At 40.5% G+C, this 14,693-nt stretch overlaps 1 protein-coding gene across 1 annotated transcript in view; it reads right to left on the bottom strand.

Annotated features, from left to right (window-relative positions):
* Positions 1-14,693, bottom strand: part of LOC122065322 (insulin-degrading enzyme-like 1, peroxisomal) — a 58,624-nt gene that overhangs the window by 24,860 nt on the left and 19,071 nt on the right. The window contains exons 6-11 of the mRNA XM_042629109.1: positions 7,376-7,480; positions 6,286-6,487; positions 5,993-6,201; positions 2,209-2,333; positions 2,069-2,120; positions 1,895-1,981 (exon numbers count right to left, since the gene is read on the bottom strand). Of these exons, the coding sequence (XP_042485043.1) occupies positions 1,895-1,981; positions 2,069-2,120; positions 2,209-2,333; positions 5,993-6,201; positions 6,286-6,487; positions 7,376-7,480 (780 nt within the window). The remainder of the gene's footprint in view (positions 1-1,894; positions 1,982-2,068; positions 2,121-2,208; positions 2,334-5,992; positions 6,202-6,285; positions 6,488-7,375; positions 7,481-14,693) is intronic.

Raw genomic sequence — 14,693 nt, 5'->3', positions numbered from 1 at the left:
AAAAAAAAAAAAAGAAAAAAGAAAAAAAGAAAAAAGGAGAAGAAGAAGAAGAAGAAGAAAAGAAAACTATATGTGTATGACAGCCAGCTGAGAAATTTAAGCGAAAAGCATCTTTAGTATAACAATAACAACAACAGAGCCTTATCCCAACTGAATGTGGTCGGCTACATGGATCCACAATGGACAAGTTTGCAAAATAAAAGTGAAGGAAAGAAGAGGAATAAAGCCACACCTCCGGGACATCCCACCTAAAAGCGATCAGCAACATGGATCTTTGCCCTCCAAATAGCTCTATTTGATGTCATGCTAGGGTTTATACTGAGCTTTTGCATGTCCTTCCTTACCAACCCTTCAATGGTCATTTTAGGCCTGCCCCTAGTTTTTCTAGCTCCCTCCATCTTGATTTGGTCACTCCTCTTTACAAGAGCACTCAAAGGTCTATGCTGAACATGTCGAAACCATCTTAAGCAACATTCTCTAAGCTTGTCCTGAATCGGAGCCACTCCTAAATCAGCTCTAACCCGATCATTCCTCACCCTATCCCTCCTAGTTTTTCCACACATCTATCTCAACATCCTCATCTCCGTTACACTCAACTTATCTATGTTACGCTTCTTGACAACCCAACATTCCGCCCAAATATCATTGCCGGTCTTCTGACTGTCCTGTAGAATTTTCCTTTAAGTTTTATGGGGATACATCGATCACACAACACTCCTCCACTTCATCCATCATACTTTAATTCTATCAGACACATCATCATCTATCTCACCCTCTTTGTCTATGATTGACCCCAAACATCTAAAATGATCGCTTTAAGAGATCTCTCTCTTCTCAAGTTTCACCACATTGCTATCCATCCTTGAGTGACGAACGTTACATACCATATACTTCGTCTTTGTTTTATTTATCTTAAGACCACTAGAGGGTAGATCTCCATAACTTTAACTTTTTGTTGATCTCTGCCACTAGCACAATATCATCGGCAAAGAGCATACAACACAAAACCTCCCCTTGAATGTTTTTTGTTGAGTCATCCATAATAAGCGTACATATATAAGGACTTAAATCAGATCCCTGATGTAAACCAATAGTGATTGGGAACTCATTGCCTTGACCTCCCACAGTTCTTACACTCGTCACCACGCCCTCGTGCATGTCTTTGATAATATCTATATATTTACATGACACCCCTTTCTTCTCCAATAATGCCAGATGAGCTCTCTGGGGACTCTGTCGTAGGCTTTTTCTATGTCAATAAAAGCCATATGGAGATTGCCACTAATTTTTAGTGTAATAATAAACTTACAAGATTCACTAATCTTTAGAGATTGCCACCGTCACTTGAACCCCTGTTACCTTCAAAGGAATTCAAGGTTACCTCAAAATATTAGAAATTTTTCCAAATTTATACAACTTTAATTAGCAAGATCTGTTTACGGGTGTGAATTGCCATTTTTTCTCCATATGAGAAATTTAGTTCTTTTCACATAGGCTCAGGGAAATTGATGAGTAAGGACTTAGCATATCCCATGTCAATACTATTACATGAGAAACTCTCTACTCTCAACTTATTTATTTTTAATTATTCTTTGTCTTGCACAAGCAGGAGCCTCATACATCAGGTACGCCTTTTTTTTTTTCTTTTTCTTTTGCCTTCTCTTTTAATGTTATTGTAACAACAGAATATTGCATGAAAACATCAGGATGGTCTTCTGTAGTACATTTAATCAGGATGGCCTTCTGTAGTGTATTTATGGAACTTTATGTTAAGCAGAAAACCTAACTGACATTGTTGTATTGTTCAACAAAAGGGATGCCACACAAAATGCAAGACGACAAAATCTAAAAAGGAAAATTGAAATGAAAAGTCTAGGAATAGTCTCACTCTCACCCCGAATTCATCATCGGTCATTTCATTAAGTTTGCTCTCAAACAACTTAAGAAATGCCTCAACTCTCAAATCTATTTGTCCTGGATCCTGCAAAGTTCAATACATGAAATGCATTAGACAACAACTTTAAGATAGCTTGTTGATGAGCAGAAACCAGAACAGTCATTCAGATACCTTTACTGTGGATTGGATTATAAATTGCACACCTCGGACACCAGAATCATTCCTGCACTTCAAGAAATCTACTAAGTTAAACAAATAAATTAACAGAGGCATTCTGTGGAGTGAAGCTTGGGTATTAAACAAGTACTTACCTTTGCATAAGCACAGTAATATACCCAAGCTGCTCAACTGATCTAAGCTGGTGGAAAGCTGGTTGCTTTGCAACAAGTGCAAAAAGCTGAAGTTTGACATTCAACAACAAATCATCTTGATGAACCTAAGATATTTCAACAAGAAAGACAACCAGGATCAGCAGCAACTTCTTCTCTTGGAAGAACATAATCTTAAAAAAAAACGAATGAATAAAAACGGTAGAAAGCCTATTTTTTCCTTCCTTTTCGGCTTCTTGAAACCATATAATTTAGTGGTTATGATTATGATCTCAGTGATTGATGAGCACAATAATGTGTGAAATCTTAGGGATATAAGTGTACATTTTGCCCCACTTTGGATAGTACTACTTCTGTTTTTTTTTTTTTTTTTTTTGCAGTTTCCAAGTCTACAAGAGAAAGTGCTTAAAGTGAACCAAGAACCGGTCCAAACTTAAACTAACTTGTTCAAAGGCAGCCCATACATTGAACCAAAGTCAGTCGGGGGTGGAACCTACTCATTAGTACCACATCCTCTCTCTTACAAAATCCTGAAGATTATTTTCTCTCCTTGCCACCTCACAAGATCTTGAAGATGCTATGCAGAGATTCCTTTCTGATTTAGTCAAGATTGCAAGATATTGGTTAATATTGCAGGGAAGGAATAAAATCTGTTAATTTTGGAAATAGTTTCTCTCTTTCCTCACACAATATCTCAGAGAATGAGGATTTTTACTAAGATTAAATTTTATTTTATTTTCTTTCTTTTCTTAAAGAAAACTTGTAGAAGGAAGGAGGCAAGACCAAAGCCCTATAAAAGCCCCTTTCTCCCCCTCCTAGGAGGATTATTCCCCTCAGTTTATTTTCTATTTTTTTTTTTTGCCTAGTTTATGCTTAGTTCTCCTCTCTCTCTCCTTATATTTCTTCAAGCTTTTATTCAAGTGATTAATGATAATGCAATTCAATTTTTAATTTTTAGTTTATTTAATTATTAGTTTACTTTATTAATTTAGTTCATAGTTTAGTTTATTTAATTAGTGCAATCCATAGTTCTAGCTTTCAAACTTTCTAGTTCTAGGAAAGAATTGGTTCAAGTGACAAGAATCAAGAGTTTTCAAGTTCTTCATCAATAATTCTGTTGCAATACCATTACTCCAAATCAATCAAGTTTCAATTCAGCTTACACATAATCAAGGTATGACAAAGTTTATTAGTAGAATTAAGATTTTTATTTAAATACAAGTAGGGGAATTATGATTTTTATGCTTTTTTTTTTCTTCCAGATTAAATTTTGAATTACTATCTATTTAGTGTGTGTGTGTGTGTGTGTGACCTCAATTTATAAGTGCTAAAACTGAAGAGGTGTGTTTGGCTATGCCTCCCTTGGAAGTTTGACCTATTGTTTGAGGGTCTTTAATTGGTAAGAGCTCAAATTGACCATGATGTGTCCCCTATCACCTCTCTCCGATATTAAGCCTACTCATTAAAGATTGATATTTTATTCATGAGTATTATTATTTTTTTCCTTGTGTTCTTATTTACATATGTGCTATAATTGAAGGTGATGCCTATAGTAGTGCCTCTCTCGGAAATTCAGCCGATGTATTAAGAATTTTTCTTTACTTGCTTTCTATTTCAGTTCTTTATTTGTTAGTTTAGTTTTATTATTTGCAGATTCTTTTTTTTTAGTTGTTATTTTTAGCATTTATTTTACTTCTCTAATTAAAGTAATCTGGCATTAGAACAGTTTAATTTAGATGTTGAATGTGTAGGTCGTTTTCTTTCGTTTATATGCATGTTCTAGGATCATAATCTAAAATCAACCATCCATTGTTCACTCTCGCCATACTTAGAATAGGTAAGATAGAGTGACTAATCTCCTTGTGATCGACCCATTGGCTACAATATACGGTATGCTTGCGGTAACATAATTTGAAACTCAAACAGTGATTTCAACCAAAATTACTTTGATCTCATCTCTCAGTAAATTTTGAAATAACTTTTTCAATTCTATTTCCCGTTGAAAGTGAAATACTCCATCATAAAGCACCGCAGCATATTTGAAATTCCTTGAAAGAAATAGGATACGAAGGATTAAAAATTCGTAGTTGGAAAACCTATTTTTATTGCTTGAACTTATTTGTACCTTTAGATGGCAGTGTAAGAAAAGTTCAAATTTTCTTGGCATATATGGGGTATCATAAAAAATCTCATAAAGATAGGTACATCCAGAAATATACTAGTGCTCCATAATGCTTTATGCTTGTGCATTTACATGTAGATTAAAGTTAAAACTTTCAATAAATCGATCATTAATGGTAGAAACTTTGCAGCTTGGCTTCCACTGGGATGCCAGCAAAAAAAAAAAAGAGGGGAAAGCAAAGCTACCCGCTGGTGAGTGCGAAAAGACTGCGCTGCACCCGGCCCCTATGTGCTGAAGATGCCTCCGTTCTAGCGCAGTGGCCGTGCAAGCGGGTAGCATTCTCTTACCCAAAAAAAAAAATAATATCAGCATATAACCCAATACAACAAGAAGAACAAGAACCACAACTCAACCTTATCCCAACTAAATGGGGTCAGCTACTTGGATCCATACAAAGCCAAAAATAAAAGTAAAGAGTAAAAAGGAATATAAAAGGTAAGGGACGCAACAACTCAGAAAAATCTCACCTAAATAGGGTCAGCTACATGGATCCTAGCTCTCCAATCAGCTCTATTCGATGTCATACCTGGGACAAGACCTCAACTATGCATGTCTTTCCTCACCACTTCTCCTATGGTCATTATAGGCCTGCCTCTAGCTCTTTTAGGTCCATCAATCTAAATTAGATCACTCCTTACAGGTGCATCCCAAGGCCTCCATTGAACATGGCTATACCACTTCAAACGACTTTCTCAGAGGTTATCATGAATTGGGGTGGTTCCCAAATCAGCTCTAATATGGTCCTTCTTTGCTTTATCCTTCTTAGTGTTGCCACACATCCATCTCAACATCCTCATTTTTACTACTCATTGCTTATCTATATGACACTTTTTACCGCCCAACATTCTGCCCCAAGCATCATAGCCAGACATCCTACAACATATATCCCCCCCCCACTTCAAAAAAAAAAAAAGTGTCTAGTGAGCACTGACTGACCTAGTCATCATTATTCAAATGCGAAATTATAACCATGAGATTCTCTATCCTTAAATGAGACAAGAATGCCACGTTTACTACAAAAGTTTCGTTGGTGAGAAAATCCATCAAGACTTTAAACAGAGAGAGCCACCCACCCCCATATACACATATTCAAGGAGCCAAAGGCTCCGAAGGGAAGAAAAGGAAAGATGACAAAGAAGCACAAAAGCAGAAGTGACCAACTCCATCAACGAAACAATCCCTTAACTGCAACACAAACCATTTCCTTAGAACCTTACGAAATTTTATCCATAACATTCAACAAGACCTAAACTATTTTTTTTCTTTTTTTTTTTTTGGGGGGGGGTGTGGGGGGTTCGGTTGGGATTAAGAGATAATATTATCTTAAAGACAACAGAGACAACATGTACAAAGAGAGAAGGCACCAAAGGAGTAAAGTAAATGAAGCACGAAAAATACAAAGCTACCACACCTTCAATGAAAGCCCAGCAACTTACTAAGTTGCAAAAAAAACCTTCCCAAAAGAACCATTCAAAATTTCACATAAAACAACCACAAAAGACCCCTACCAACAGAACCATTGAACATCCACTCCACCCCACCTGATATTTAAATATATATATATATATATATATATTTATATACCTGTATGTATTGAACCAGAGCAGAATTCTCATCACTTGGGTTTAGGCCTTCAATAGGGTATAAGTGACTTATGCCCGTTTCAAGCTTAATAATTCTATTTGTTAAATGCTCAGATGGGAATAATGGTTTGCATATGGGCGTGGGACCCCTGTAGAAAACATCTTCAATATGCTGGACCAGAGATTCTGCTTCATTTGAATCAATATTCCCTGATAAATGTAATAGTCGAGTAATTAAAATTAAGCATAAAAGTAATAAATATTGAACACAAAATACAAGTAAATTATCTGAACCTGCAACATAAAATTCTAAGAATGCCTTCGAAAGCATCACAGGTGAAAATTTTGCAAGATCACCAGCTTCAAGATGAGGAAGAACTTCAAGTCCTTCAATCCAAGGCCATGAATGATCCTCCAATATTAAGGAGCAGTAGTACATAGCCTGCTGATATGGTTGTTGGAACTTAAAATTTTGGTACTCCTTCATCACAGTTTCCTGTTTAAAAGAACAAATGTAGGATGTCAGATACCTGACTTTCAGACTAGAGCTCTCTGAATCCTACGGTTCATCAATGAGCAGACAAAGAAAGAATCCATGATACAACCATAAAATATATTTGGATATAAAAGGAAACTAGAAATACACCCCCAGTCCCTTGATAATTTTTCAAAGAAACAAACTGATTAAATATTCAGTTTAAGTACTTAAACACTTTAGCACATTTATGGCCTATAGGCTCAAAACTGGAAGCTTCAAAATATGCTTCCACTCAATACATTCATGTCTAGAGTATCCATTTTTGGGGGCCAGGGGTAGGGGATACGCCTCAAGGACAAAAATAAAGGCCAATGAGGTTGTCATAGTTCAATTGAGAGAGATTATGTTTTATGGGTAGGGTGGAGTTTGCTGCTGATGCTGATGCTGCAGGATGTATAGACTTCCTATTATTTTGTGCATTATGTACAGCATTATAATTGATTTGTGGGTAACATTTAAGTTCAACCATAGTCTTCCAGATAGGTGTCCAGCTGCCTTGGTGGTGTCACCTTGCATCCAGGCCTCCCTATTATACCTTGGGTTGCCTAGACGCCGTGACAACTCTGAGTTCAACAGAATAAAATCAGCAGAGAAACTTGACACACAAAATTATTGCAGAACTTTATATCAATATCTCCATTATTTCTATTCTGCAAAAGTGATCCTTTTAAGGAGAAAATATTATTATAAGGAACAAATGGGAGAAGAAAAAAATCTCACTAATACATGATCTAAATTGGAACCCTAACAATGAATAAAGAAGACTGAGAAAAGAAAGCTTTGGGGGGGGGGGGGAATTGGATGAAGTTGATACAATTCAAATAGCATGGGAAACCAATTAATTACCTTAATCACAGCAAACCTGTCTTCTTTTACTTTAAACTGAGCAACTTTTCCAACAATTGTTTCCAATAAGATCCTCATTTTGTGATTATAACCAACCACAATCACCTGAAAAGGAAAATAAATGTCAATCCATATGAAGTATTGATGCTTCTTACCAACAAAAAAAATATTAAATTAATTGACAATGCAAGTGTTAGATTTAGATCATGAACAAACTGACCAATCTTACATATACCATCTTCAACCATATCACTTTTCAGAGTATAAGTTGAGAATTTTGGACTCATTGTGAAAGTTTTCATTCAGATAGAATTCAAGGGGGGTATGGAGGAAGCAACAAATTAGGGTTAATAGGTGGGAGTGCTGCTCCTGCTATTTTCGGTGGTGGTGGGAGTGACAATCTTGATAGAACTCAATATTTTGATGAGAGTCATGACTTCAATTACCATGATACAGCACTACTAACTCTAGCACATGAGATAGATGTGGATAGGTGGTGGGAAGAAAAGATACTCTTATGTTGTGATGCTACATAATGAAGAATGTGGTTGGGGTGAATTTCTTTGAGTTGTATGCTTTGTTTACTTGCCAGAATTTTTTTCTGAATGCTAGGACGGATTATTTGGGTAGAGTTTGTTCCCCATTTGGCTTTGGTTGTTATTTCTACATTGTTAGTGTGTTTCCACATCATGTCTGAGCTTAGTGCAACTGCAGAAGTTCCAGCCAATGCTTCGAGTAGTGCCCCTCCTACTCAGATTGCCTTTGAAAACCCAAATACCTAGATTTTCATTGTGAAGTTGGACAATACCAACTACTTGGATTGGGCACATCCTGTGAAGCTTTCCCTGCGGAATAGGGGAAAGATAGGGTATATCACAAGTACCATTCGAGCACCAAATCTTAATAGCCCAATGTATCCAAAATGGGAGACTGAGAACTCCACTGTTATGACTTGGCTGATCTTCTCCGAGAAACCTGAGATTGGGAGGAGATTTATGAGAAGGAGACTGCCAAGGATATTTTGGATAGTGTTTCCAAGACTTTTGATAGAGTGGGTAACTTGTCCATGGTTTATCAGATCCTTTGTTCACTGGATATATTCCTGTATCTCTTCCCCCTCTTTCTCTGTCCAGGTCAATAGTAGTCCTGTGGGTTACTTCTCCTCTGGGGCATTTGCCAAGGCTGTCCTCTCTCCCCCTTCCTCTTCTCCCTTTCCCTTGAAGTCCTTTCCCACTCCATCTAGTCCTCTAATGACCAACACCTCATCTCCCATATTCCCAAATATAAAGCTCTCATGCTTACCCATCTTGCCTTCGTGGATGACCTCATGATCTTCTCAAAAGCTGACCCTGTCCCCATCTCCTCCATCATGTCCTCCCTCTACCTCTTTGAATCCCTCTATGCCTTAAAATCAATCTCCTTAAATCTAGCCTCTTTCTCTCTAGAGTCTCTGATCCCTGCCGGGCTAACCTCCTTCATCTTACGGGATTCACCCTTGGATCCCTCCCAGTGAAGTATCTGGGCCTTCCTCTGATTCCCTCTAGGCTTTTCCGCTCGTCATTGCTCCCCTATTTTTGATCAGATGAGAAAGAGGCTCCATCTTTGGAAAGGCAAAATCCTCTCCTATGCTGGCCGTTTGGTGCTTATCAGATCAGTCCTCCAATCCATGTCCCTCTACTGGTAAGGTGTCTTTGCCCTCCTAGCTGCCACCTCTAAGTCCATTGAATCCCGTCTCTCTTCTTTCCTTTGGAAGGGTTCTGACTCCTCTGGGGAAGAGAGGGCACGATCTACTGGCTTCCTCCATAGGGAAGTTCACTCCGCCTCTACTTGGAACCATATTCGCGATGTGGGCTCCCCTAGCATAAACTTACCTGGTTTAAAGGTCATATCCCTCGTCACAGCTTCACTGCATAACGAGCTCTCTCCAACTGCATTCCAACTCAGCCTTTCCTCCTCATCGTCACATTCCAATATCCCCTTCTTGTTGCCTCTGCTGGAATGGTGTCAAAGATATTGATCATCTCTTTTTTTCCTACCGCTTCTCCATAGTCTGGAAAAAAAGTCCTTAGTAGTTGCTGGCCTTCTCGCAGATGTATCCATCCCTTGAGTAGAGAATGGATCTGGGCTGATATGACCTTTGGTGGATCCTCTATATGTGACATGACAGGGAAATTGGCCTTCTGTGCAACCAGCATCTCTGGATGTAGCATAATCTTTGTAGATAGACTTCCAACTCTCGCTCTTTTGAGAAGATATGAAAAGCCATCTATTTTGACGTAAGCTCCAAGCTTAGATGCATCCATCACTGAAGGATTGTTGATACCCCAAGGAACAGGCTCACTGTTGTCTCCTGGGGTCTCCATCTATCTCTTCTATCCCCCCTTGATAGGTTTCCCCCTCCTTGATGTGCCCTCTTAATTCCCCTAGGCTGTTTTTTGGTTGAGGTCTTCCCCTCTGGTTGTTTTTCTGCCTCCCCTTAGGGTAAGGCTTTAGATTTCCCCCCCCCATCTCCCTTCCCCCCTGTATATCCTTTCCTATGCTTGGTAATGAATTCATTCATTCATCCAAAAAAAAAAAAAATTGTTATTGGTCCCTGGGAAGAGTATGATCATTATAAGTACCTTCAACTTTCTAAACCCAAAGATGAAGCTAAGATTTATATAACACTTGAAAAGGAGTGTGTTCTTATCTTGCTTGGTTGATTGAACCCGGCGTATGAGCCAATCCAAGTATAAATCTTGGGCCGGTCACCTCTTCCATCCCTTGTTAAGGTGTGTAGCTATCTGTAGAGTGAGGAAACTTGAAGAGGTGCCATGGATTTTTCTACTTCACTTGAGCAATTTGCTCTTCCTTCCACTATCCACAGAGAATTAGTGTGGTGGCGGTAGAGGCCAAGGCCCATCCCTTGGAGATGTGGTGTGATTATTATGGGAAACATGGGCACACACGAGATAGGTGTTAGTACTTTGCGGCCGTCCTCCTGGCACATATGGTGGAAATACTGGCACATGTGGTGGCCACATAGGAGGAGCTACAACCATCCTGCGACGGCATAGACTAATTCCAAAGAGCACCCAAAGGCAAATACTAGCTTACTCTAGGGATGATATTGCAGTTCTTCGCAGACTTATGTCTCAACTTGATCGCCCATCTACCTCACATATTGTACTAGATGCCCCAACTTCCGCTATGCAAGTCTCCACATCGCACCTTCCGTAACTCCATCGTGGGTCATTGTCTCTAGTGCCACTGAGGCACTGACCACATGACTGGTATGTCCCACTATTATGATTCCTACTCCATTTGTTCGAGTAATAATAAGGTCAGGAGACTGTCTGACTGATGGTAACCTCTCCTTTGTTTCTAGTAAAGGCAACATTCCCATTACCTTTTCCATTTCACTTAATGTCGTTCTTCATGTTCCTAACCTTACCCTGAATCTTTTATTTGTAAGCATTTTAACTACATCCTTGAACTATTGTATTAGCTTTTTTCCTTCTTATTGTCTTTTTTAGGATTTGGCGACGAAGCAGATTATTGGCAGTGGACATGAGGAGAGCGGACTCTACTGTCTTGAGTTGCAATTATCTTTTTTGTTTACTACCACAGTCTTATGCATGTGGCCATAGTGATAGTACTTCTGTGGACTTTGTGATACTTTGGCATAAACATTAAAGACATCCCTCTTTTGTTGTTAGAGTAAACAATTACTTCATTTATTAACATCTTTTCCTTCTTCTCATGTATTTCATTGTGAACCATGTACTTTTGCTAAACATTTTCGTTTGTCTTATCCCTAGCATGGTAGTTCCCTTACATATTGTGTATACTGATGTTTGGGGACCTTCTCTTACTATACCTCCTTGTTGCCATAGTTACTTTGTTTCATTTGTCAATGCTTTTTCTCATATTACTTGGACTGTTCTTATGAAACATAAGAGTGATGCTTATGATGCCTTTAAAAACTTTTATCAGATGGTCTATACCCAGTTCAAAACCAAAATTAAAATTGTCCAATGATAAAGGCGGCGGGAGTACATGTATAGTGGCCTTTAGGCCTTTTTTATTTATTTATTTTATATTGATAATGGTATTATCCATTAGCTTGCTTGCAACCCCAACAAAATAGGGTAGCTAAGAAGAAAAACTGACATTTGTTAGAAGTTGGTTGAAGCCTCCTCTTTGGCATGTATGTTCCTAAAACTTTTTGGTCTGAGGCTGTTCTTACTGCGGCTTTCCTCATCAACCACATGCCTACCCAAATCATTGGTTCAAAAGATCCCTTTCAACTCTTATTTCCTCAAGCTTCTGCTTTTTCTCACCCATTCACCCGGCCAGGGTGTTTGGTTGTGTTTTTCATGTACATGTTAATAAATCCTCTGGAACTAAACTTGATCCCAAGGCTCTCAAATGCCTCTTCTTTGGGTATTCTTCCACTACCAAAGGCTACAGGTGTTACTACCCTTGTTCCCGAAGGTGACTCCTCTCCAAAGAGTCACTTCTTTGAGTATGTGCCTTTATTTGCTTCCCATCAGCATCCTCTCAAGGAGGAGAATAATGGAAGTGAAAAGGTTGTTGATGTCATTCCATTACTTCCTCCCTTGCCTATTTCTCTTTTTATGGTTGACATTGGGAAACACAAAGAGGTGGATGTTTTTTATACTTGTGATCATTTAGGTGATGGTTCTGGTAAAGAGGAGTTACTTGTGTATAAGAGAAAGGGAAAGAAAATATACCAAGAGTCCTCTTTGGGTCCACAGCCTGAGATCTACCTTCCTCAGTCAAGTAACATTCCTCCTCTCGTGTAGCCCTGAATTTTCAAATCTCTAGTTTTTCCATTGGAAAACTTTGTTCGGGCGAACATCAACTAGGTGATTGATGAACACAACATCAGAAAGTTCGACCTGAAAACCAGCTCCGATGATGCCTCTCGGCGGCTGCCTCTGATGACCAGACCCTCGGTTGGGGCCCCCCTGCCGGATTCTTCCCCTTCCTCCTGGCTCCCTCTTCTCCGACAACCTCACTTTCACCTTTGCCTCTCCCTATCGATGCTCCATGGAACTCCCATTTCAAGCCATTCCCCACCTCTCCACCCGACAGCCTTTCTTTGCACTTTGTCCCTCCCACTATCCTTGGGGATTCTCGAGTCGCTGTTTTCCCTAAGGGCCTTCTTGATTCTGAAGCAACTCAATGGAAAAACTCCCTGGTGGGTCATTTCTTGGGGAAGAGACCGCCGTTTCACCTGGTTAAGCTGTCCCTCTCGAAGCAATGGCGCCCTGTAGGCTCTGTGGATACCCTCCTTGACCATGGCTTCTTCCTGTTTAGGTTCTCTAATGAACAAGATAGATTGAGAATTCTGGAAGGAGGTATTTGGAGGGTGGGGAAAAGTCTGATGTTCCTCAGACCTTGGCACCGTCACCTGCTCCTAAATCGGGTGGACCTCTCTTCTATTCCTATCTAGATCTCCCTCCCAGGCTTGCCTCTCCACTTTTGGTGCTCTGAAGGGCTGAGTGCTATTGGTTCTGTTATTGGAACTCTGGTGTGTTCAGACGCCAGAACTTCTAAAAAAGACCATCTTGCCTTCGCGCGTATCTGCGTCGAAGTTGATGCCATTGTAGCTCTTCCTTCCTCCATCTCTGTCCAGGATGGAGAGGATTTCCATTTCCAATAGCAAATTCTATATGAATGGAAGCCCCCCAGTGCACTCTCTGCAAAGTGTTCGGCCATGACTCAAGGTTGTGTTCGTCGACAGCCTCCTCGTAACATTTACCTAACTCGCATGCCGACTTTGCTAGTCCCCCTCTTCACCCTGACCACTCCCTGATGACTGAAATTGGTCGGAAATTATCTTCCTTTCGTCCTCCGGCGAGAGGCAAAGGTAAGAATAGAAAAGGAGGGAATCCTTTTAGAGTCGTCGGCGCTGGACGGCCACCTGATCCAACAAAGAAATCTTAGGGCAATGATCGGTCCTTGCACGATGGTCAAAATCGATTTACAGCCTTGATTGATGTGGCTGAAAACATTGGTGACTTACCCCTGACCGTCGGTTAGACTGACGATGCCCAGGCTTTTTCTTCGAAAACTGTTGCATGTGAAGAAAGCCCCCCCTCTGCTGATGACTCCTCTACAAGCTCTGATGATAGTTCCTCTTCTCCGTCTAGCTCTTTAAGCTCATCTTCCGATGCCGATTCCTCGGACTCTGAAAGAGATTCGTCAGATAGAGAGGACTCGGCCACGCCTTCTCATTCGCTGCCGAAGGAAACCCTGGAGGAGATGTCTGCTACCTACCCCCCTCTTTTAGCTTTAACCCTGATTGAGGCATGTGACAGTGTGGATTCCCACTTGAGATCCTTGGGCTCTGCAAGGGTAAATGCCATTGGGCCCAATACCATGGGAAATATTTGTCTACCCAGGCCCACTGAACAATCCAATACGGATTTGGAACCCATTACACCTTCAAACCATTCTCTAGCCCACTTACCCACTCCCTTGCCTTCGGCCTACTCCCAAGTACCTACGGATCTGGGAACTACCATCTCGCCTTCAGCCCAATCCGTGGAGCCAATTGCTTTACCTTCTGCCCAGGTCCAGAACCTTGCAGATCTGGATATGGTTTCGGACCTGACTCACCTGCCTCCTCCCTCTTCTTCCCTGCTCGGCAGCTAACCCCTCCATGCAAACTCCAAGAGAATCATAAAAAAAGGAAAACAAAAACCCAAAACTGCAACCTCCTCTCGTCAGCCTTGCACCACCTCCCCTGGCCTTGTAAACCCCTATCCTGCTCCCCACCACTCTTATCAACGAAGAAGCAAATCTCGCCCTACTCCTGTTATCACCGGCTCCTCCTCCAACGAGCCTTTGATGCCTTCCTCTATCCTTGGCCAATGACCCACGGCCTACTGTGGAATGCTAGGGGTCTTAACTCCCCCTCCAAGCATGCCTCTGTTCGTGCGCTCATAAAAGAGCTCAAGTCCTCCTTCTGTTGTATTTTGGAAACTCATGTCAAAGAGTCCAATTTGTTCAAAATATCCTCCACTATTGCTCCGGGATGGTGTTTTCTATCCAACCATTCGGATCATCCTAATGGCTGCATTTGTTTTATGTGGGACGACACTAAGATCAAAGTTACTCGCATCTCCTTCTCTGCCCAATACTTGCACCTATCCATTACCGATACTGCTTCCAGCATCTCCTTTTTCCTTACCTCTGTCTATGCTTCCAACAGGCCTGCTGAAAGGGTTGCTCTTTGGAATGACCTCAGACTCTTGGCCAACCATATTGGGCAATCCCCATGGGGTATTGGAGGAGACTTTAATAT

This window comes from Macadamia integrifolia, unplaced genomic scaffold (assembly GCF_013358625.1).
Source record: "Macadamia integrifolia cultivar HAES 741 unplaced genomic scaffold, SCU_Mint_v3 scaffold1972, whole genome shotgun sequence".
Lineage (NCBI taxonomy): Eukaryota > Viridiplantae > Streptophyta > Magnoliopsida > Proteales > Proteaceae > Macadamia > Macadamia integrifolia.
Note: the sequence above shows the minus strand (reverse complement) of the source record. Positions and strands in the feature narration are given on the sequence as shown.